General features: G+C 37.4%; 1 protein-coding gene across 20 annotated transcripts in view; it reads left to right on the forward strand.

The window, feature by feature from the left end:
* KTN1 (kinectin 1) overlaps nucleotides 1–24,231 on the forward strand; it is a 123,277-nt gene that overhangs the window by 42,917 nt on the left and 56,129 nt on the right. For all 20 annotated transcript variants that reach the window (XM_004279320.4, XM_033404708.2, XM_033404709.2 and 17 more), the window contains 5 exons: nucleotides 1,388–1,940; nucleotides 5,335–5,472; nucleotides 6,916–7,086; nucleotides 8,438–8,568; nucleotides 22,588–22,704. In XM_004279320.4, the coding sequence (XP_004279368.1) occupies nucleotides 1,418–1,940; nucleotides 5,335–5,472; nucleotides 6,916–7,086; nucleotides 8,438–8,568; nucleotides 22,588–22,704 (1,080 nt within the window). In that variant the 5' untranslated portion in view covers nucleotides 1,388–1,417. The remainder of the gene's footprint in view (nucleotides 1–1,387; nucleotides 1,941–5,334; nucleotides 5,473–6,915; nucleotides 7,087–8,437; nucleotides 8,569–22,587; nucleotides 22,705–24,231) is intronic.

Below are 24,231 nucleotides of genomic sequence, written 5' to 3' on the forward strand. Positions count from 1 at the left end.
AATCAAAAACGAAACATCTTTTAGGGCTTTCCTGGTGGCGCAGTGGTTGAGAGTCCGCCTGCCGATGCAGGGGACACGGGTTCATGCCCCGGTCCGGGAGGATCACACATGCCGTGGAGCGGCTGGGCCCGTGAGCCATGGCCGCTGAGCCTGCGCGTCCAGAGCCTGTGCTCCGCAACGGGAGAGGCCGCAACAGTGAGAGGCCCGCGTACCACAAAACAAACAAACAAACAAACATCTTTTAAAAAGCATTTCTGGTTGACCACTAACAGGCACAGTAAAATATGTTTAATAAATTAAAAATCTTGGATAGTTCATGAATTATCAGGGAACAACAATTCTGTATAAAGTTCCTTTTAGTATTTTGTTAGCGCATGATTCCTTTTCCCCTTCCTCTTGTTAAAACCTTCTCTTAGTAAGTCCAGGGTTGTGTTAATACCATTAAAAATTTTGCTTCTTAATTAAACATTATTAAGAGAGGATGGTGATTGCCCTTGTTTTTGCAGTATAACTTTTTTTTTACAGTAAGAGGTACCTTGAAAAAAATTGAGAAAAGCATCTTATTTGTAATTTATTTTAGTGCCAAATGACATATCCTAACATTTTGATTTTTTACTGTATTATATTTCCATATCCTTGTTGTAGCCCACCATGTCATGAGGCTGTTAGTTAACTGGAATAAAGGTGCTCACAGTTTGTGAATGGACTTAAATCTTTAAGTGGAGGAATGAACCACCTTTGTTTTCTTTGCAGTTAAGAGTGTGGTACTTTTAATGGATATCTAGTGTGTTGGTAATAGTTAATGCCTCTTTATTTCCACGTATAGTAGTATTCATGAACATTGTACAGTAAGAGGAAAACTGAATACTAATAGTGTCAAAAGTGGATATTTTTTGGGAAAAAGTAATGAATGGCTAAGTTTTTTTTTCCTTCCGTTAGAACCTTTCCACATGATTTAAAAATGGAAGGCTGGGGGCTTCCCTGGTGGCGCCATGGTTGAGCGTCCACCTGCCGATGCAGGGGACATGGGTTCGTGCCCCAGTCCGGGAAGATCCCACATGCCGCAGAGCGGCTGGGCCCATGAGCCATGGCCGCTGAGCCTGCGCGTCCGGAGCCTGTGCTCCGCAACGGGAGAGGCCACAACAGTGAGAGGCCTGCGTACCGCAAAAAAAAAAAAACAGGAAGGCTGTGTTACACTCCTAGTTACCACAAAATTTTTTTAAAAGTATATTCAAATTGTATTTGGCAAAGTAATCCAGTATGTGATTTAAAAAACCTGTTCAGATTTGTAGATCAGGTTAAATATGAAATACCACTTGATAGAACAGATTTTTTGTGTTTAATAAGACTGACTCAGGTTTTTGTTTCTTCCTTCTTTCACATTTAGGTTTTATAGGATCACATTAACAAAAGCACCATGGAGTTTTATGAGTCAACATATTTTATTGTTCTTATTCCTTCAGTAGTTATTACAGTAATTTTCCTCTTCTTCTGGCTTTTCATGAAAGAAACATTATATGATGAAGTTCTTGCAAAACAGAAAAGAGAACAAAAGCTTATTCCTACCAAAACAGATAAAAAGAAGGCAGAAAAGAAAAAGAATAAAAAGAAAGAACTCCAAAATGGGAACCTCCATGAATCTGATTCTGAGAGTGTACCCCGGGACTTTAAATTATCTGATGCCTTGGCTGTGGAAGATGAGCAAGTTGTACCTGTTCCACTGAATGTGGTTGAAAGTTCAAGTAGTGTTAGAGAAAGAAAGAAGAAGGAAAAGAAACACAAGCCTATACTAGAAGAACAGGTCATCAAAGAAAGTGATGTATCAAAGATTCCATGCAAAAAAGTGGAACCTGTCCCAGTTACTAAACAGCCCACCCCCCCCTTGGAAGCAGCTGCCTCAAAGAAGAAACCAGGGCAGAAGAAGTCTAAAAATGGAAGCGGTATTGCATTCTATTCAACTTTATTGCGTGGTTATATTTGTTTTAATAACTTTAGAGTTTGAAGTTCAGATACTTTGTTAAGTGTGCACACAAATGTTAAATACTGAATCTGAAATCGAGAACATTATCCTTTTCACTGTGTGTTTGCTTTCATTAATTGCTGATAGAAAGAATTAGTACTGAGCATAAAACAGTGTTCAAAACTAAATTTCACATTACAAATATGGAAAAGGCCTTTAGTGGAAATATATAAAATCTGTTTATATATATAAAATATAAATATATAAAATATAAAATATATTATAGAAATATATAAAACCACTGAGGACCTGTAAATATCAGTAGTTAGAAATGTTCACATTTATTTCAACCAGTACTTTCTAATCAGTGTGATAGGAATTAAAGATGAAAAGAAAAATCAGATATCATTTTCACCTTTGATTGATTAATTTTGCAAACATTTATAATACATGTGTTTTGTGCTAGGCATTAGATTAGGTACTAGGACTGCAGAGATGAAGTGTGCATTTTCAAGGTAGCCTCATGCTAGTTGTAGATACAAAGAGAAATAGGTTATTATAATATAAAAAGTTTAGTATAATGAGCTAGGTATGTCTAAACCAGTGTTGGAGTTCTAAGGTGGGCCACTTAAAGCATGTGATGCCTAAAGTTAATCTTAAAGGTTGAATAAGTACTAGCTAGTTTTTCTTGGTGGATAGGGTGTTCCAAGGAGAGAGCTTAATAGGTACAACAGAAAGGACATGAGAAATGGTGTGCTGATGGTTGAAATTGCAAACAGTTTGCTCTGTATGAAAGGACTTGTGTTCACTATTAAGTTGTTTTCGTGTCTTAACTTATGTAGTATTAAGTTAGTTATACTGGATTTTAAATATTTGCTTGCCAGCTCTGATCAAGCATCGTACTAGAGAAATAAGAGTAAAGGGGACAGAAGGACATGTAAGTCAATAATGAAATGTGACTTATATAAGAAAAATGCAAAGTATAGAAATACTACGGAGCCAAAACACCTAGTGCTTATGGGGACCATGGGTCAAAAGCTTTACAGAGGAGGCAGTGCCTGAGCTGGGTCTTCCGGAATGAATCACTTCATCGAGCAAATAGTGGGATCTCATTCCCCACTGGCAGAAGATCATGCATAAAGGCATTAAAGATGCAAGAGTACAGTGTATTGTTGAACCATGAAATGGGAGGTGGGGAGTGGTAGGAAACAAAGCTGAAAAGCTAATGGAGTGGGTAGATCATGATGATTTTTGTATACAATGCTAAGGAGCTGGGATGTTGTGATTTGGCCATTGTTGAAGATTTTCAAGCAGGCTTAGTTTACATGGCCTGATTTACATTTTAGAAAGGTATTTTTGGCAGAACTAGGGAAGACAAGTTTCATAGGGCAGTGTTTAATATAGGCACACTTGTTAAGAGGGTATTATTCTCCAGAGTTAAGTTGAAGGACTGAACTGTGGTAGTGACAGAAGAAATAGTAAGGAGGTTAGAGAGATCTGCAAAGCAAAAATGACATGACTAACATTATGCATAGGATATGGCAGATAGAGGAGAAAGCAGGATCAAAGATAATTTCCAAGTTTTAAGTTAGGTCAGGGTAGGCAAACTGCAACCTGTGAGCCAAATCTGGCCTGCTTCTCATTTTTTATGGCCCATGAGCCAAGAATGGTTTTTATATTTCAAATGGATTAAGAAAACTAAAGGAGTAATATTGTGTTAAATATGGAAATTATATGAAATTCAAACCTCTGTGTCCATAAATCAAGTTTTTTTGAATGCAGCCACACTCATGTGTTAACGTATGTCTGTGGCTGGCTTTCACACTGCAACAGCAGGTGAATAGTTGTGACAAAGTCTAAATGGCCCACAAAACCAGAGTATTTACTGTTCAGCCCTTTGTAGGAAAGATTACTCAAGCTCTGATTGGTAAATGTTGATAGCTTTAAGAGGGAATAACGGGGAGAGAGTGGATGTGTGCCCAGAGGAGAATGCTTTCAGTTTGTGTTTCTGGTGCCTATAGGGGCTATTTACATAGGGAGGATGCAGTAGGAAATTTAAGTACAGAGGCATAAGGCTAGACTACAGATTCAGAAGCCTTATTAAGCATGATGGTAGTTAGTTGATGTCGTGGGTGTAGAGAAGATCATTCAAGGAAAGTATTTAAAATGAGGACACAATCCTGAAGAATACCAGTGTATAAGGTATTCAGTAGGAACAGCTTACAAAGGAGACTGCAAAGGAATATTCCAAGTGTAAGAAAAGAATTATCATGGGAGCTGAATTTTATTTATTTTATTGTGGTAAAATATATGTAACATACAATTTACCATTTTAAAGTATAAGTTCTGGGCTTCCCTTGTGGCTCAGTGGTTGAGAGTCCGCCTCCCAATGCAGGGGATGCGGGTTCGTGCCCCGGTCCGGGAAGATCCCACATGCCGCGGAGCGGCTGGGCCTGTGAGCCATGGCCGCTGAGCCTGTGCGACCGGAGCCTGTGCTCCGCAATGGGAGAGGCCACAACAATGAGAGGCCCACGTCCCGCAAAAAAAAAAAAAAAAAAAAAAAAAGTATAAGTTCTGTGGCATTAAGTACATTCACATTCTTGCACAGTCATCACCACCAGCCATCTCAAGAACTTTTCGTCTTTCCCAACTAAAATTCTGTACCCGTTAAGCACTAATTCCCCATTCTTCCCTCTCTCTAGTTCTTGGCAAGCACCATCCTACTTTCCGTGTCTATGAATTTGACTACTCTAGGTACTTCATATAAGTGAAATCATACAATATTTGTCCTTTTGTGACTGGCTTATTTCACTTAGCATAACGGAGAAGAGAGTAATTTAAAGAGGTAGAGACCAATAGTATGAAATGCTAAATAGAATTCAAATAAGGATTAAAGGATATTATTGGTAGATTGTGGCATTTGGGACACTAGGGACCTGAGTAAAATCTTTCATGGATATAATGGAAGAGAGAAAAATCAGGTTGCAATTAGTTGAGAAATGATTGGTAGGAAAGGAAGTACAGACTGTTCTTTGGTCAGTATAAAAAGGAAATGGGTGTGGGGGGCTAGGGATTACAGTGGTGGGAAGGGTTTTATTTTTTAAGATGATAAGGGATTTGACCATGCCTATAAGCTGAGTAGGGCTAGGAGTGGCTGAGAAATGGGATATAAAAGAAGGAGCAAGTACTAGAAGTCTTGATGAAGTTAAAGAGCATATGTGGCAGAGTAAGAAAGCTAGAATAAGTGAGAGAATTGTATATCAGAGTTTAAAATTTTGGTGGTAAAGCATTTTAGGAAGTATTCATTAATAATTGAATCTTTTCTGGTGTGTTCATTGTTTGCTATGATGATTTTTCATTTATTTTTAATAAAGATGATCAGGATAAAAAGGTGGAACCTCTTATGGCACCGTCAAAAAAGCAAGAACCATTACCCCTGCATCAAGAGACTAAACAAGAAGGTGGATCAGGAAAGAAGAAGGTTTCATCAAAGAAGCAAAAGACTGAAAATGGTGAAATGTGTAGATACCTATTTTATAAATACTAATTCTAGAGAAGTCCACTAGGACAAGGAACCTAGAGACCTCACATGCTCTTTAACTTCCAGCTTAATATGTACCATAACAGCTTTAAAACTAATACAAGCCCATGGTGCTTTGACAGATGGTTAGGGTATAAGTTTGTGGTGAAGACCTTTATATGAAATTTATAAAAGGACAGAAGCATTTATAAGTTTGTGGTGAAGACCTTTATATGAAATTTATAAAAGGACAGAAGCATTTATAAATATTCTCATTCTTAACTGAGTTTTGAAAATAATGTTAATAGCATACAAACTCTATAGAAGAAAAGTATTCCTGAAATATTTGTACTTTTTAATATCACATAAAGATTATGCTTGAGAACATTAGTTAAATTTATCATTACCCTACATTCCTAACTATTTATTAAACATAATTTGCATGTGTGTATGAGAAGCATCCAGTTAAAAGTGATGGAGCAATTTTTATCTGTTCCGAATTGTCCACAGAAGACTTAGCTATGAAATTTACGTAGATAAAACTGATTTTTATAATATTGGGCTGTGATATCAACTAGTGCTAGAAAATAGTAAAATTGGCAAGGGAAAAGATGAAATTCTGTTATTTGCATTAAAATTATGATATATCAAGCAATCAGGTATAGAAAAATATTATCACAAAATATTTGTTAATATTAAATATTTATTATACATTTTAAATGAAAGAACTGTATGTGCCCCAGAGTTTTTTTTTTTTTTTAAGGTAGGGATATAGAGAGACTTCCATATGGGTGTGGAAGTTTGTGTCTCTAACCAACAGATATCAGACTTCAGTATTCAAACTTTTCCCATTAAAATTAGGAACAAAGTAAGAAGCCTTCCTTCCTCCACTTTTAATGTGGTTCTGGAAGTTTTAACAGTGTAGTAAGATGTACCATATAAGTTAGAGGCATAACTATTAGAAATGAGAAGATATCTGGAAGGAGCAGTGACTAATTTTGTATCTAGCAAGGAAAAAAACTCAGGAATTAACCAATTGGAATAAGAGGTCAGTAAAGTACCAACATACATTAAAAATTAATAGTTTTCCTTGAGCACTAATTAAATGTGAATGGATTCTTAGTTAAATCAGGAGAAACATGAGAACTAACTAAAATGTATAGGGATGTATAAGAAGAAATTTTCAGATACTATTAGAGGAGATGTGTGATACAAATGATATGCTATAAAATAATATTGAACTGGTATTTCTTAATTAGAAGAGTGTTTTGAGTTGTTAAATGATAAAATAGGAATTTAAAGCCAAATTGAGCTGGTATTAGAGATTTGAAAATAACTGCATTTATCATTAAACTTAATTGTGCTTACATGTTATTTAATTACTCTGTTATAAAAAATGCTGAGTAATTATGATTTTGTTGAACTTAAATTACAGTCTTGGTAGATGAACCCCTTATTCATGCAACAACTTATATTCCTTTGATGGATAATGCTGATTCAAATCCTGTGGTGGATAAGAGAGAGGTTATTGATCTGATTAAACCTGACCAAGTAGAAGGAATTCAGAAAACAGGGGCTAAAAAACTGAAGATTGAAGCTGATAAAGGTAATATACAGAATGTGACAATCTTTTGTATTGAAAAAAACACATTTTTGAGTTTTCTCATAGAAGCAATGAATTGCAAAAGACTAATAGAATCTTTGTAGTAAAAGATTTATTGGTAGTTTTCTAATCCACCTTCTCAGTTTTGTAGAGCTGGACATTAGACTTTGACTTGCCTAAGGTTTCATAGCTGTTTTGCTGTCTGGTAATCTGTTCCCTTCTATTATTGTCTCTCAGAGTTTTCTATGCTAATTCACAACGGCCTTATTATTATTATTATTGTTATTATTTTGGCCGAGTCACATGGCTTGCGGGATCTTAGTTCCCCAACCAGGGGTTGAACCGGGGCCCACGGCAGTGAAAGTGCTGAGTCCTAGCCACTGGACCACCAGGGAACTCCATATTATTTTTTTAATAGTTTTTTTTTTTTTTAAACAGCACTTTTAGGTTCATAGCAAAATTGAGTGGAAAGTACAGAGTTTCCATATACCCCTTGTTCTCATACATGCACACAACTGCCTTTTTAAACTTATAATGTAGCTGAAGTATTAAAAGCTCTGGGCACCTTTGGGTGTAATGGGTGGCAGTTGCTTTTAATGAGAGGCCGCTGTTGCCTAATATAAGAGCCCTAGGGGAATCGAAGTGGGTGAGTCAGGAGATGTTTGGCACATGGATTTTTAAAATGTTAGGATTGCTGTATATACTTGATGTTTGTAAAATCAGACTTCCTTTTTGTAATTGTCTTCGAGCTTATTTTCTCATCTGTAAAATTTGGCTCATAAGTCCTAAGTATTACAGTTAAATGACAGTATTTGTGAACATATTTAGTATAGATACTACCATATATTAGACATTTGCTTTTTTTTTTTTTAAAGTAAGGGTATACTGGCACTTTAATATTCTGCAGTTTGGATACAAACCACTATGTACATAGAATGGATAAACAACAAGGTCCTACTCTATAGCCCAGGGAACTATATTCAGTATCCCATGATAAACCATAATGGAAAAGAATCTAAGAAATAATGTACATATATATATATGTATAACTGAATCACTTTGCTGTACAGCAGAAATTAACACAACATTGTAAATCAACTATATTTCCAATTAAGAAAACATAAAAAATATTCTGCAGGTTGAGCAAATTTTTATTTAATGTGATTATTCCATATTGTATTAAAAATGATAAACACTTTTTCTCTGTGGACTAGAGCATTAATTGTTGTTTGACCTGAAATGTAAATCTGTTTTCTCTTGGTTACTGACGTTCTGGGTCAAGAATTCTTGGTGCTTTACCTTTGCTGAAGTTGTTACTTATATCTTTTAAATGTTAACTTTTTTTTTTTTAAAGAGAATGCTGAAGTAAAATTTAAAGATTTTCTTCTGTCCTTGAAGACTATGATGTTTTCTGAAGATGAGGCCCTTTGTGTTGTAGATCTGCTAAAGGAAAAGTCTGGTGTGATACAGGATGCTTTAAAGAAGGTAAGCATATTTTAGATTATGAGCCTATTTGAGGGCAGTGATTAGAAGTTCACCAAGCAAGACTTCTGCTAGAACAATAAGTTATAACCTACTCCCATCCTTCATACCCCGAAAGCACTTAGTTACATTTAAAAGTTCTGGAATGCCTTCGGAAGTTATTTCGTATATCCATACTAATCAATATACTTATTTAGTTCAGTCAGGTGTCCGAATCATCTGAGGTTTTGACAAAAACGAATTGCTTATAATAAGTAAGAAGATTTATATAACTTTAAAGTCATTTGGCACTTGGCTAAGTTGTACCTTGCTTTCCTGTGAATGTAAGTGCTGAAGGCAAGGTCGGGTGATTTCTGGATAACATATGGAATGTTTTTGTGACTGAAGATAGCACCATTCAAAGCACCTGGGCATCTTTTTCGTGTGTGTGTGTGTGTGTGTGTGTGTGTGTGTGTGTGTGTGTGTATGTATGTATAGAATACTACTGTTCTAAAGTAAATGCTTTGAATGATAGAATCATTGCTATGACTGACTAAAATTTGAAAAAAACAAAGCCATTAAGCTAATATTTAATTTCTCGTTATATTACACTCACTATATTATCAGGTCTACTAACTATCTCATATTGGGAAATGTGACAAGTTTTTAAGTGTTAACTTTGTGTGAGATAAGATGACATGGTATCCGGTGTTCAATATTAGATTGTGGATGTGACCATTCTTATTTTAAACACACATACACACACACTCCTAACACACTTTTCTGCCTTTAAACCTTTAGTGGCTTCCATTTATTTTTTTCCCCCATCTTTATTGGAGTAATTGCTTTATGATGTGTTTCTGCTGTACAATAAAGTGAATCAGCTATATGTATACATATATCCCCATATCCCCTCCCTCTTGAACCTCCTTCCCACCCTCCCTATCCCACCCCTCTAGGTGGTCACAAAGCACCGAGCTGATCTCCCCGTGTGATGCAGCTGCTTCCCACTAGCTATCTGTTTTACATTTGGTAGTGTATATATGTCCATGCTACTCTCTCACTTCGTCCCGGCTTAACCTTCCCCCTCCCCATGTCCTCAAGTCCATTCTCTACGTCTACATCTTTATTCCTGTTCTACCTCTAGGTTCATCAGAACCATTTTTTTTTTTAGATTCCATATATATGTGTTAGCATACAGTATTTGTTTTTCTCTTTCTAACTTATGTCACTCTGTATGACAGACTCTGGGTCCATCCATCTCTACAAATAACTCAGTTTCATTTCTTTTTATGGCTGAGTAATATTCCATTGTATGTGTGTGCCACATCTTTATCCATTCATCTGTTGATGGACACTTAGGTTGCTTCCATGTCCTGGCTATTGCAAATAGTGCTGCAGTGAACATTGTGATACATGACTCTTTTTGAATTATGGTTTTCTCAGGGTATATGCCCAGTAGTGGGATTGCTGGGTCGTATGGTAGTTCTATTTTTAGTTTTTTAAGGAACCTCCATACTGTTCTCCATAGTGGCTGTATCAGTTTACATTCCCAGCAACAGTGCAAGAGGGTTCCCTTTTCTCCACACCCTCTCCAGCATTTACTGTCTGTAGATTTTTTGATGATGGCCATTCTGACCAGTGTGAGGTGATACCTCATTGTAGTTTAGATTTGCATTTCTGTAATGATTAGTGATGTTGAGCATCTTTTCATGTATTTGTTGGCAATCTGTATGTCTTCTTTGGAGAAATGTCTATTTAGGTCTTCTGTCCATTTATGGATTGAGGTGTTTGTTTTTTTGATATTGAGCTGCATGAGCTGCTTGGAAATTTTGGAGATTAATCCTTTGTCAGTTGCTTCATTTGCAAATATTTCCTCCCATTCTGAGGGTTGTCTTTTGGCCTTGTTTATGGTTTCCTTTGCTGTGCAAAAGCTTTGAAGTTTCATTAGGTCCCATTTGTTTATTTTTATTTCCAATTCTCCAGGAGGTGGGTCAAAAAGGATCCTGCTGTGATTTATGTCATAGAGTGTTCTGCCTATGTTTTCCTCTAAGAGTTTGATAGTGTCTAGCCTTACATTTAGGTCTTTAATCCATTTTGAGTTTATTTTTGTGTATGGTGTTAGGAAGTGTTCTGATTTCATTCTTTTATATATATATATGTATTCTTTTATATGTAGCTATCCAGTTTTCCCAGCACCACTTATTGAAGAGGCTGGATTTTCTCCATTGTATATTCTTGCCTCCTTTGTTAAAGATAAGGTGATCATATGTGTGTGGGTTTATCTCTGGGCTTTCTATCCTGTTCCATTAATCTATATTTCTGCTTTTGTGCCAATACCATACTGTCTTGATTACTGTAGCTTTGTAATATAGTCTGAGGTCAGGGAGCCTGATTGCTCCAGCTCTGTTTTTCCTTCTCAAGATTACTTTGGCTATTCGGGGTCTTTTGTGTTTCCACATGAATTGTAAAATTTTTTATTCTAGTTCTGTGAAAGATGCCATTGGTAATTTGATAAGGATTGCACTGAGTCTGTAGATTACTTTGGGCGGTATAGTTGTTTTCACAATGTTGATTCTTCCAATCCAAGAACATGGTCTATGTTTCCATCTGTTTGTATCGTCTTTGATTTCTTTCATCAGTGTCTTTTTTTCTCCCCTCCCCCCCATCAGTTTCTTATAGTTTTCTGCATACACGTCTTTTGCCTCCTTAGGTAGGTTTATTCCTAGGTATTTATTGTTTTTGTTGCAGCGGTAAATGGGAGTGTTCCCTTAATTTCTCTTGCTGATTTTTTGTTGTTAGTGTATAGGAATGCAAGAGATTTCTGTGCATCAATTTTGTACCTGCTACTTTACCAGATTCATTGATTAGCTCTAGTAGTTTTCTGGTGGCATATTTAGGATTATCTATATATAGTATCATGTCATGTGCAAACAGTGACAGCTTTACTTCTTCTTTTCCAGTTTGGATTCCTTTCATTTCTTTTACTTCTCTGATTGCTGTGGCTAAAACTTCCAAAACTATGTTGAATAACAGTGGTGAGAGTGGGCACACTTGCCTTGTTCCTGATCTTAGAGGAAATGCTCTCAGTTTTTCACCATTGAGAATGATGTTGGTTGTGGGTTAGTCATATATGGCTTTTATTATGTTGAGGTAGGTTCTCTCTATGCCCACTTTATGGAGAGTTTTTATCATAAGTGGGTGTTGAAATTTGTCATAAGCTTATTCTGCATCTGTTGAGATTATCATATGGTTTTTATCCTTCACTTTGTTAATATGGTGTATCACATTGATTGATTTGCATATATTGAAGAATCCTTGCATTCCTGAGATAAAACCCACTTGATCATGGTGTATGATCCTTTTAATGTGCTCTTGGATTCTGTTTGCTAGTATTTTGTTGAGGATTTTTGCATCTATGATCATCAGAGATATTGGCCTGTAATTTTCTTTTTTTGTGACATCTTTGTCTGGTTTTGGTATCAGGGTGATGGTGGCCTTGTAGAATGAATTCGGGAGTGTTCCTCCCTCTGCTGTATTTTGGAAGAGTTTGAGAAGGATAGGTGTTAGCTTTCTTCTCTACATGTTTGATAGAATTCACCCGTGAAGCCGTCTGGCCCTTTTGTTTGTTGGAAGATTTTTAATCACAGGTTCAATTTCATTACTTGTGACTGGTCTGCTCATATTTTCTGTTTCTTCCTCGTTCAGTCTTGGAAGGTTGTACTTTTCTAAGAATTTGTCCATTTCTTTCAGGTTGTCCATTTTATTGGCATATAGTTGCTTATAGTAGTCTCTCATGATCTTTTGTATTTCTGCAGTGTCAGTTGTTTTTTCTCCTTTTTCATTTCTAATTCTATTGATTTGTATCTTCTCCCTTTTTTTCCTGATGAGTCTGGCTCATGGTATTAATTTTGTTTATTTTCTCAAAGAGCCAGCTTTTAGTTTTATTGATCTTTTCTATTGTTTCCTTCATTTCTTTTTCATTTATTTCTGATCTGATCTTTATGATTTCTTTCCTTCTGATAACTTTGGGTTTTTTTTGTTCTTCTTTCTCTCATTGCTTTAGGTGTAAGGTCAGGTTGTTTGAGATGTTTCTTGTTTCTTGAGGTAGGCTTATATTGCTATAAACTTCCCTCTTAGAACTGCTTTTGCTGCATCCCATAGGTTTTGGGTCTTCGTATTTTCACTGTCACTTGTCTATAGGTATTTTTTGATTTCCTCTTTGATTTCTTCAGTGATCTGTTGGTTGTTTAGTAGTGTATAGTTTAGCCTCCATGTGTTTGTATTTTTTTACAGTTTTTTTCCCTGTAATTGATATCTAGTCTCATAGTGTTGTGGTCAGAAAAGATGCTTGATGCTATTTCAGTTTTCTTAAATTTATTGAGGCTTGATTTGTGACCCAAAATGTGATTTATCCTGGAAAATGTTGCTTGTGCACTTGAGAAGAAAGTGTATTTTGTTGTTTTTGGATAGAATGTCCTATAAATATCAAATTATTAAGTCCATCTGGTCTAATGTGTCATTTAAAGCTTGTGTTTCCTTCTTTATTTTCTGTTTGGATGATCTGTCCATTGGTGTAAGTGGGGTGTTAAAGTCCCCTACTATTATTGTGTTACTGTTGATTTCTCCTTTTATGACTGTTAGCATTTGCTTTATGTACTGAGGTGCTCCTGTGTTGGATGTATAGATATTTCTAATTGTTATATTTTCTTCTTGGATTGATTCCTTGATCATTATATAGTGTCCTTCCTTGTCTCTTATAATAGTCTTTATTTTAAAGTCGGAAGTCTGATTTGTCTGATGTGAGTATTGCCTCTCCAGTTTTCTTTTGATTTCCATTTCCATGGAATGTCTTCTTCCATTCCCTCACTTTCGGTGTGTATTGTCCCTAGGTCTGAAGGGGTCTCTTGTAGACAGTGTATAATATGGGTCTTGTTTTTGTATCCATTCAGCCAGTCAGTGTCTTTTTCTTTATTTTAATGATTGCTCGTTTGCTTCCTTGCTTGCTAGCTTGTTTGCTTATTTATTTATTTATGACTGTGTTGGGTCTTCATTGCTGTGCGTGGCTTTCTCTAGTTGCGTTGAGTGGGGGCTACTCTTCGTTGCGATGTGTGGGCTTCTCATTGCGGTGGCTGCTCTTGTTGTGGAGTGTGGGCTCTAGAGCGCAGGCTCAGTAGTTGTGGTGCCTGGGGTTAGTTGCTCCGCGGCATGTGGGATCTTCCTGGACCAGGGATTGAACCCCTGTCCCGTGCATTTGGCAGATGGACTTTTAACCACTGTGCCACCAGGGAAGTCCCCAGTCTGTGTCTTTCGCTTGGGGCATTTAATCCATTACATTTAAGGTAATTATTGATATGTATGTTCCTATTACCATTTCCTTAATTGTTTGGGTTTGTTATTGTAGGTCTTTTCCTTCTCTTGTGTTTCCTGCCTAGAGAAGTTTCTTTAGCATTTATTGTAAAGCTGGTTTGGTGGTGCTGAATTCTCTTAACTTTTGCTTGTCTCTAAAGCTTTTGATTTGTCCATTGAATCTGAATGATACCCTTGCTGAGTTGAGTAATCTTGGTTGTAGGTTTTTCCCTTTCATCACTTTAAATATATCTTGCCACTCCCTTCTGGCCTGTGGAATTTCTGCTGCAAGATCAGCTGTTAACCTTATTGGGGATTCCCTTGTATGTTATTTGTTGCTTTTCCCTTGCTGCTTTTAATATTTTTTCTTTGTGTTTAAATTTTGTTAGTTTGATTAATATGTGTCTCAGCATGTTTCTCCTTGGGTTTCTCCTGTATGGGACTCTCTGTGCTTCCTGGACTTGATTTACTATTTCCTTTTCCGTGTTGGGGAAGATTTTGACTATAATCCCTTCAAATATTTTCTCAGATCCTTTCTTTTTTTCTTCTTTTTCTGGGACACCTACAATTCGAACATTGTTGTGCTTAATGTTGTCCCAATGGTCTCTGAGACCGTCCTCCATTACTTTCATTCTTTTTTCTTTTTCTGTTCTGCGGCAGTTATTTTCACCATTCTATCTTCCAGCTCACTTATCCAATTTTGTGCCTCAGTTATTCTGCTATTGATTCCTTCTGGAGTATTTTTAATTTCAGTTATTGTGTTGTTCATTACTGTTTGTTTGCTCTTTAGCTCTTCTAGTTCGTTGTTAAATGTTTCTTGTATTTTCTCTGTTTCTGAGATTTTGCATCATCTTTACTATTATTATTCTGAATTCTTTTTCAGGTGGTTTACCGATTTCCTCTTCATTTATTTGTTCTTGTGGGTTTTTATCTTGCTCTTTTGCCTGCAAGATATTTCTCTGTCTTCTCCTTTTGTCTGGTTTATGGTATTTGAGGTCTCCTCCTTTCCCTAGGCTGCAGGGTCATAGTTCCTCTTGCTTCTGTTCTCTGCCCCTGGTGGTGAGGTTGGTCTAGTGGCTTGTGTAGGCTTCCTGATGGGAGGGACTTGTGCCTGCGTTCTTGTAGGTGGAGCTGAGTCAGGTGGTATGTTTTGGGGTGTCTTTGAGCTTAGTATGGCTTTAGGTAGTTTGTGTGCTGATGGGTGGGTTTGTGTTCCTGTCTTGTTTGTTGTTTGGTGAGAGGCATCCATCCCTGGGAGCTGCTGGCAGTTGGGTGGAGCCGGGTCTTGGATTCAGTTAGAGGCCTCTGTGAGAGCTCTCGGTGATAGTCTTCCCTGGGGCCAGGAATTCTTTAGTGGTCCAGTATCCTGGACTCCGTGCTCCTACCGCAGAGCCTCAGGCCCGACTTCCAATCTGGGAACCAAGACACCGCAAGTTGCTCATCCCTCAATAAAGGGGATTAAAAAAAAAAAAACAAGAAAAGACTAATAAAACCATAGAAAAATGGTAAAAAGTAAAATCAAACAAACAAAAACAGAAACAAGGAAGCATACATACACACAAAAAAACAAAACAGAACCATATGAAACAAAAACAAGGGAACAACCAGACAAACAGAAGAACTCAAAAACGAAATCAAACAATTAGAATCAAAACTAACAAAAACAGAAAACCTAATAACAAAACCAAAGCAGTGTGCCAACTGAAGAATAAAGTAAGGAAACAGAACAAACTGATAAAAATGAATTAAAAAAATTAAATAAAATAGAAAGGGAAAAAACATAGGATAACAGAAAAGTAAAGTAGAAATGGAAATGTAAAAAATATATTAAAGAAAAAGAAGAAGAAAAAAATACGGGAAAAGAACACAGAAAAACAGAAAAGCAAAGTAAAAATAGAAGTTTATAAAAAAAATAAAATAAAAATAGAAAATATGTTATAGAACATGAAGATCTCAAAAGACTAAAGAAAAAAAACCTGAAACAACAACAAACCAAAAAAAGAAAGAAAAGAAACCCAACAACAAAAAAGCCAGAATGAATCAAAACATAATAAAATTAATAGTAATAATTATGTTTCCCTGGGGTCTCAGCTGAAAGTGTCTTTGCGCACACCGTGAGCCATAGCCCACCTCCGCCTCCCCAAGAGGCCCTCCTCTGCCTCTGGACTGGTCTCTGGACCTGTTGTGGGCCCTGTGAAGACCACTCAGACTCTGATCTGAGCCAGTTCCTGTGTGTGCTTGTCCCCAACGTCCACAGCTGCCAGAGCTAGACCATTTTCATTTGTGAGAACACTCATTGTCTACTCAGATATTCCATGGACGCAGGGTCTACCTAGCTGATCACGGGGATTTAATCTGCAGCTTGTACAGCTGATGGAAAGTTTTCGATCTTCTTCCTTAGTTGCCCCATCCCTGGGGTTCAGCTTTGGTTTTATCCCCACCTCTGTGTGTGGTCCACCCACAGAGTCTGGTCCTGAGGCCGCCGTGGAGATCTTGGGTCTGCTCCAGTGAGGACAGAGTGCAGAGGTGGTATGACTGCTTGGATCGCGGGAGCCTGGTGGTGCCAAATGCACAGGGGAGCTGTCAGCCACAGGCACAAGAGGTATGGCCCTAGTGAGGGCCTTTTCTGGCACCCAGTGTACGGTGCGTCAGGGCCAGCCCTGGCTGGGCTTTTTCTGGCGCCGAGCAGCAGGTGCGCTAGGGCCATCCCTGAGGGGGCTTTTTTTTGTTGCTAATTGGCAGGTGCTGGCATGAGGGGAGAGAGAGGCTGCAAGAGTGGCTTGTCCCCCTGCGTGTTACTCAGCAATAGTGCCCTCCTTCCATGGCAGTCCCGTCTTCCTCTGTAGGTATTCCCTGCTGTGGATTTCCTCCCTCCCGTCCCCTCAGTCCATCTCCCCACAGCCAACAACAATTCTTGCTCTGGGCCTGTTCTCCAGTCCCCGTGCTCCAGCTCCCAGCCCCCTTGCACACCTGTGAACACATGTCCCAGTCCAGGGTATGTAGGGCCACGGTACGGACCGTCTGTGTATTTCTCACTGTGTCCCATCTGCCACCGATTGGCCGCTTCACCCTCTTCCAACAGCCTCAAATGCTTTCTTCTGTCCCAGTCGATTTCTCTGTTGGAGAGGAGGTTTCCCCGAATTTGGGACTCTCTCCTCTGCTTCTGCCTCCCCCCTGCTCCCCGGGGTGCAGGTCCCATCCAGCTTCCTCTCCTCCTCCTCCTCCCTTCTTTTTGCCATCCTACCCAGTTATGCAGGGATCTTTATAGTCCTGTCTGGTGTTCAAGGTCTTCTGCTAGTCTTCAGCCGGTGTTCTGTGAGAATTGTTGCATCTATAGATGTATTCCTGATGCATCTGTGGAGAGAGATGAACTCCACATCCTCCTACTTCTCCACCATCTTTTTTTTTTTTTTTAAATATGTATTTATTTATTTGGTTGCACTGGGTCTTAGTTGTGGCACACGGGATCTTCATCGTGGCCTGCGAACTCTTAGTTGCAGCATGCATGTGGGATCTAGTTCCCCGACCAGGGATCAAACCTGGGCCCCCTGCACTGGGAGCCCAGAGCCCCAGCCACTGGACCACCAGGGAAGTCCCTTCTCCACCATCTTGAATCCTCTCCCATTTATTAAAGACCATCCTAGTCCATACCATCACTTCTCATTTGATTACCTTCAGTATTCTCCTAGTTGATGTTTCTGCATTCCCTTGTAGCCTTCTAGTCTATTTTTTCTACACAACTGCAAGGCAGCCTTTAAGAGGTAAATCACTGCTTTAAAAACCCTTTGGTGCCTTTCTCTTTGCACTTAAAGCAAAATCCAGATTCCTTTTAAGGCCTATGTCTGTCTCTCTCTATAACCTGATCTCATGGCATTTTCCTCATCCCCTCATTAAAGCAAACCAAATATTCTCTTCTGTCTGGACTGTCCGAAAACCCCCAAGCCCCTACCCCTTAACTTCTTTCCTTGGTTATTTCCTCCATCAGGTTTCCATTTAAATATCATTTCCTCATATAAGGCTGATCTGAATTCCTAGTCTAAATTATTCTCTTCTCTCTTTCTCATAACCATCTGAATTTTTTTTGTCATATAGCATTTATCATGGCATATGTCTGTCCATACTTCCAGGTATCTATTGACAACGTGTTTTACAAATCTGTGGCATTTTACAATGTAGTATGCTTGTTGGACAGTCTCCGTGTGGTGCCAGCAGTGGCTCAGAGTAAACAGTGTGTTCGAGGATCATCAGAGTGCGATAACTGTGTGACTTTGGATACAAAGTTAGATTATTCTCTTGCAAGGAACGTTCTTGAAGTTCTTGATTGAAGAATTTATCTTTTGATTTACTTTAATTGGGTAAGTGTATATCTTAAAAGGGTTCCTGGTTATTTGTGAGGATTGGGAAAATCTTCTTGCAGGGAAAAGCCTCCAGCTGAACTTAGTTACTACCTGTTTGAAATCACTGCTTTTTAAAATTAATTGCTTCAGGTGTTTCTCTTCTGACTAAGGATGGTGGTGGTGGTGGTTTATGGGTGCAAGAGTAGTCATTTTATTGCTTGAGACAGCTTTGAACTCTAGAGGTTGGGTGGTAAATCAGACTCCCCTTGATAGCTGTATTAGGCAGGCCAAGGAGGAAGTTGGGAACTGTTAAAGATAACGTTTTGAAATAGAGTAAGTATTTTGAAACCTTACAGTTTTCCCTTTTCCTTGGAACCTTTGGCTTTCAATTAAAATCTTGTTCTGTGTTTCTTATGGTGTGATTCTATTCTTATCTTCAGGGACTCTGTGCCCTTGTAGATCCACTCTTATCGGGGAAAGACTTGGTAAGTTTAATTTCTCCCTTTTCCTGTCACAGAAATTGATTCTTGCTCAGACCTTTTAATAGATTTCAAGGTCCAGGATGTAGATGAATCCCCACACCTAATAAAGACCACTTCAGAGAAAGGGGGAAGATAAATGCAGGAATATAAGCATAGATGTAGGATAGAGATAGAGGAGTTAGAGGACTTGCTGACCAATTAGATATGGTGGCTAAAGAAGAGTCTAGAATGAATGCTTGTTTTTGCTCTGGAGTAACTGGATAGATTGTGGTGACAATGGTATTCATGAGCACTTTGCAAAGGAAGAGAGAGTAGAGGATTATGAAAATATTTAGGAAGTTGTTTTAGGCATCCTTTGGAGCATTTAAATGGATACAATTATTTCACAATTGAATATATAATTCTCTGGTGTTGAAAATATATTGCAAAGTGGGTAATTTCGGAAAGTAATCAACTATCACCAGTACATATAGTGGATATATGTTAGTCCAGAGAGGATGTGGAGAGTGGTAAGAAAGTTCAGGAATGAACCTTGAGAAGCACCAACATTTAAAGGTCAGGGAAAGCCACCACAGAGTATAGTGAGAGGAGAAACAGCAGGAGACAGTGGGATCACAGATGCTTAGGGAGGGTAGAGAGTTCAGGGGTGGTGGGAAAAATCAGCAGTGACATGCTTTAGAGCAATCAAGGAGAGTAAGGATTGAAAAAATGGATTTGATATCCTTAGTGAAAGCAGTTTCATTGGAGTACTAGACTATAAATAAGTGATGAATGAATAGGAAAGGTGACAGTATCCACTTTGAATAAGCTTAGATGGGAAGGGGAAAACAGTAAAAGCTAGAGGGCTTTTGCAGAGTTGGAGAGGAGATGTTACGTTCTATGTGTATGTACACACGCCTTTGTGTTTAAGCTATAAGACACTTCTGTTGTATATTTAGAGTGTAGGTTAAGATCCTGGGCTCTAGGGTCAGATTTCCTGGATTCAAATCTGGACTCTGCCACTTTGAGCTTTGTGGCTTTAGATAAGTTACTTAACCTCAGTGTCTCAGTTTACCTATCTCAAAAATGGGAATGATAATAAGGTATTATCTTAGAGTTCCTAGCATAAAATAATTGCTCAAAAATGTTAACTCAGTGTGATTACTAGTAAGAAAACATTTAAAATGTATTTGAATTGTATATTAACACATATATTTGTGGAATCTAGAAAAATGGTACGGATGAACCAGTTTGCTGGGCAGGAATAGAGATGCACATGTAGAAAATGGACGTGTGGACACAGTGGGGGAAGGTGTGGGTGGGATGAATTGGGAGATCAGGATTGACATAGGTACTCTACCATGTGTAAAATAGATAGCTAGTGGGAACCTGCTGTATAGCACAGGGAGCTCAGCTCAGTGCTCTGTGGTGACCTAGATGTGTGGCATGGTGGGAGCTGGGAGGGAGGTCCAAGAGGGAGGGGATATATGTATACATATAGTTGATCCACTTCACTGTACAGCAGAAACTAATATAACAGTGTAAATCAACTACACCCCAATTAAAAAAAAAGGCAAAAAAATATTTGATAGTTTTGGTTGATTATTGATTTCTTCTTGTTGGCCTTTAAATATACTTGCCTCAATTATGTGTTTTTTTTCCAACTCTAAGTTAGTAACTATTTTGGCCCCATGTTGTATAACAGGAGCAAGTCTATTTAAAATTTTTCCTACCTTCTCTCTTCCTTCCCTCTCTACTTTTGTTAATTATAGCATTTGTTTATCAGATACTTACAATATTTAATGTTTGTTTTGTGACTATAATTTTTATGTTTGTTTCAGTCTTAATTCTGTAGCTTAATGCTGGGTTCAAAGCTTGATACCAGTTCTTTTGCCATAAGCTTCTGTATTCATCTCTTGGTTGGCTGAAATTGTTTTTTTTTTTCTGGAATTGTTTCAAGAAGGGCTTATGGAACCTGTATTTCCCAAATTCTGGCCAGTTAAAATGCTGTTTTGTTGTCTTTGTACTTGAATGATAGTTTGGTGGGGTATAATTTTTCTGGGTTGCACTTTCTTTCCTTGATAATTTGTCATGCTTGCTTTACCATTCTCTACATTCCTATCGCTGGATAGAAGTCTGAGACCAGCCTGAGTTTTGCATTCTTTTTTCTTTTTTAAAGGCTCTGCCACGTGGCATGTGGGATCTTAGTTCCGCAACCAGGGATCAAACCCATACCCCCTGCATTGGGAACCCAGAGTCTTAACCACTGGGCCACCAGGGAAGTCCCCTGAATTTGCATTCTTTTCATGTATTTTTGTCAAAATACACTCTCACAATGAAAACATCCTTTGGGTAATCAACCAGGTTTTTATTATTTATTGGACTTTCCAGTGTCCACCCTACTGTACAAACATCAAGGGATTCAGCTTCTTTGAAGTCATGGGAATTTTGCTATAATGTGGCTTTGCATTGACTCTTCTATCAGTATTCCCTTGGGCAAAGCATGTCTTTTCAGTCATGAGATTCAGTGTCCCTTAAAAGAATTGAAATAATGGGTATCAATTAAGCATAAGTTGGATCTTCCTTGCCTATTGTCTTTATCTTTCATATTTTTGTCCTAAAAAAAATAAAGCTTTGGTTTATTTCCTCTTATTTTTATTTACTTCTCTCCACCCTGAACTCTATGTCTTCTCCTGTGTTTTCAGCAACATGTCTTTTTCTGTTTGCTGCTTCTAATTGGATTGTATTTCTGAGATGGTGTTACTTTTACTTCTACTTTGGGCTTTGCCAGCTTATATTTCATCTCTTTCTGTGGTCTTATCTTTCCTCTGAATTATTTCTTGTGAGCTCTGTTCTTCGCTCTTGTTTTTCTAGAAATCGTTGCTATGTTAGACTTTCGAAAGTCATAGTGATATGTTTTTTTAATCAGTTTTTGTCCGTTCTTGACAATCTTTTTATGGTGATTTTTCTCCACTTGGCATTTGGTTTTTCTTATTGCTTTCCTTCCTTTTTTCTCATATCTTACATAGACCTTGTTTTATTTCTTTTTCATTAATACTCCTCTTCCAGTGAGGGGTGTTTCTCTTGGATCATCTCTGTGGCTAGGGATTGATAATGAATGGCTAAGGCGAGCTGTTCTCCTTCGGCTATGTGTGAAAATGAGTTCTTTTAGCCTTTCCTTTTTCTCATATAAGAGTTCACTACAGAGGATCTCACTGTAGAGGATCTCTCTTAACTCTTCCTTACTGATTAGCTGCTCTCTTTGAATAAAGTTTACCTGTATGATTTCTTCTTTCCTACTTCTGCTTGCTAAGACCTCCTACCAAGAAAATTCCTACCTTCTATATTTGTGCTTGTTCCTGATGTCAAATGGGGGATTGTTGGTTTTACCTTTCAGTATATTCCTGTTAACTTCAGAGAACTATGTACCCATGGCACCTCTGTAGTCTTGGGTATGTTTTGACAAGGTTGTTGAGCATCTGTTTGATCTCCACTGCTTTCGGAAGTCTTTCCTGATATTATGCTTTGACGTTACAGATGTTTGTTTTCTTTTGGTTCAGTTTGCATTTCATTTCATACCCCTCTTTTGAACTTTTAGGAGGAGAAGGGAGAGATTACTATCTTGATTTTGTGTTTAAAAATGGAAGTCATAATTCTTTGTAAAAATCTGTTTCTTGATTGATATGTGTCCTATGTTATGCATCAGAATATGTAATGATACAGTGATTTTTCTGAATGATATTTCACTGACCAGTGTTTGGCAGTTATTCTACTTTATATGTAATAGTGAACTCTGCATTGGCCTAAGAACACTTGATATCAGATAGTTCATCTTCATAATTTTCATTAGCTGATGTTTACTATTAACTAATTTTGTATTGATTTCTCAATTGTAGTCAAATAAAGGAGAGTTGACTGCACTTGTACATCAGCTTCAAGAAAAAGACAAGTTACTTACTGCTCTGAAGGAAGATGCTGCTGCTATGAAGGATCGGTGTAAGCAGTTAACCCAGGTGAAGACATTCTTGTATTTAAGGGTTATACTTTCTAAATCAGATACAATGAAGGATTTTAGAAATTGTCCATAATTCCTGATTTATTTGTGCAGTAGATTTATACCACGTGAAAGTAATTTTCTTTTAGAATTTAGGTGGTGGTGATGGGGTCTCACTCTTTCATGTTATTATAGCCTACAGTTGAATTGTGAATTTAAAATAGCAGTACTTATAGGTATACTAATTTCTGAATAATGGAAGCCTGTGGACATTGGGAGTATGTTTCAGTTGGTTCTGACCTAGAATTATTCTATAGAAGCACAAAACTCAGTGTGATCTTGTTTAAATCCAATTTATGGGACAAATGTGAAACTCTTACATGGGTGGTTTATTCATGAAGGTTTTTGTGATATAATTTTTAATCAGTGAAGTTCTTTAAATCCCATTTACTTTGAGAGGTTTAAAAAAAAGGCCTTTAAACAAGTGTAAAAGTACAAATTTCCAGTTGTAAAATAAATAGGTCCAGGGGATGTAATGTACAGCATGGTGAATATAGTTATTAATACTGTGTTGTATATTTGAAAGTTGCTACGAGAGTAAATTTTAAAAGTTCTCATAACGAGAAAAAAAGTTTGTAACTGTGTGTGGTGATGATTTAGCAATAAATGCGAGTATTGAATCATTATATTGTATACTTGAAACTAATATAATATTCTATGTCAGTTATATTTAAAAAAATCATGTAGACTGAGAACATAATTGAAATTCTGTAGTAAATGTGGTCTCGTTTTTCCCGAAGTGCTTATTTCTCCTTTTAGGTGTTAAATACAGTAGACTATATGAGGTTTATTTCACTGTCGTTCATGTAGCTACTTGATGACGTTATGAGAATGGCCTCATTTGAATATAAAATCTTTTCTGTGAATTTGAGGTAAATAAAAAAAGTCAGTGGAAAACTTGGTTAGATTGATTTTTTTTAATTTATTTTATTTTTGGCTGCATTTGATTAAGATTAATCAAAGTTGTTGCTAAAATAAGTGTTTCCTTAAGATTAGAAACTTTACTGTAGTTTTCTGTAGCTATAGTTTTCTGATTATTTTAAAAATTAAAAAAAGAAACTATTTTGTGTAACTCATTGAGCTGTATACTTAAGATGTGTATACTTTTTTCCTAAATGTATTATGTACATCAGTAAAATAATTTGCAAATGTAAATGAACTCTTATGGGCAAACCGTTAGTTAAATGAAAATCTTAAAGTTTGTCAAACAGTTTCTGAGAGCAGGGAAAATGGACTGATCATACCTGCAGATAACTTTAAAGTTGCTTGGCTTTCTTGCACTTTAATAGTTAATATTTATCCTAGGAGTTCACAATACTTGCAACTCAAAATGAAATTACCCTTTTAATGTTTGACTTGGGAAGATAATAAAATTTTCTGAGTTTTACTTTCCCTATTCTGCTATAAACATATCTTATCCTTATCTCTTAACTTAGGATGGAGACTTTATTTCTCGACTCTTTTTTTTCTGGGGGCCTATTCTGTA

This window comes from Orcinus orca, chromosome 2, assembly GCF_937001465.1.
Source record: "Orcinus orca chromosome 2, mOrcOrc1.1, whole genome shotgun sequence".
NCBI lineage: Eukaryota > Metazoa > Chordata > Mammalia > Artiodactyla > Delphinidae > Orcinus > Orcinus orca.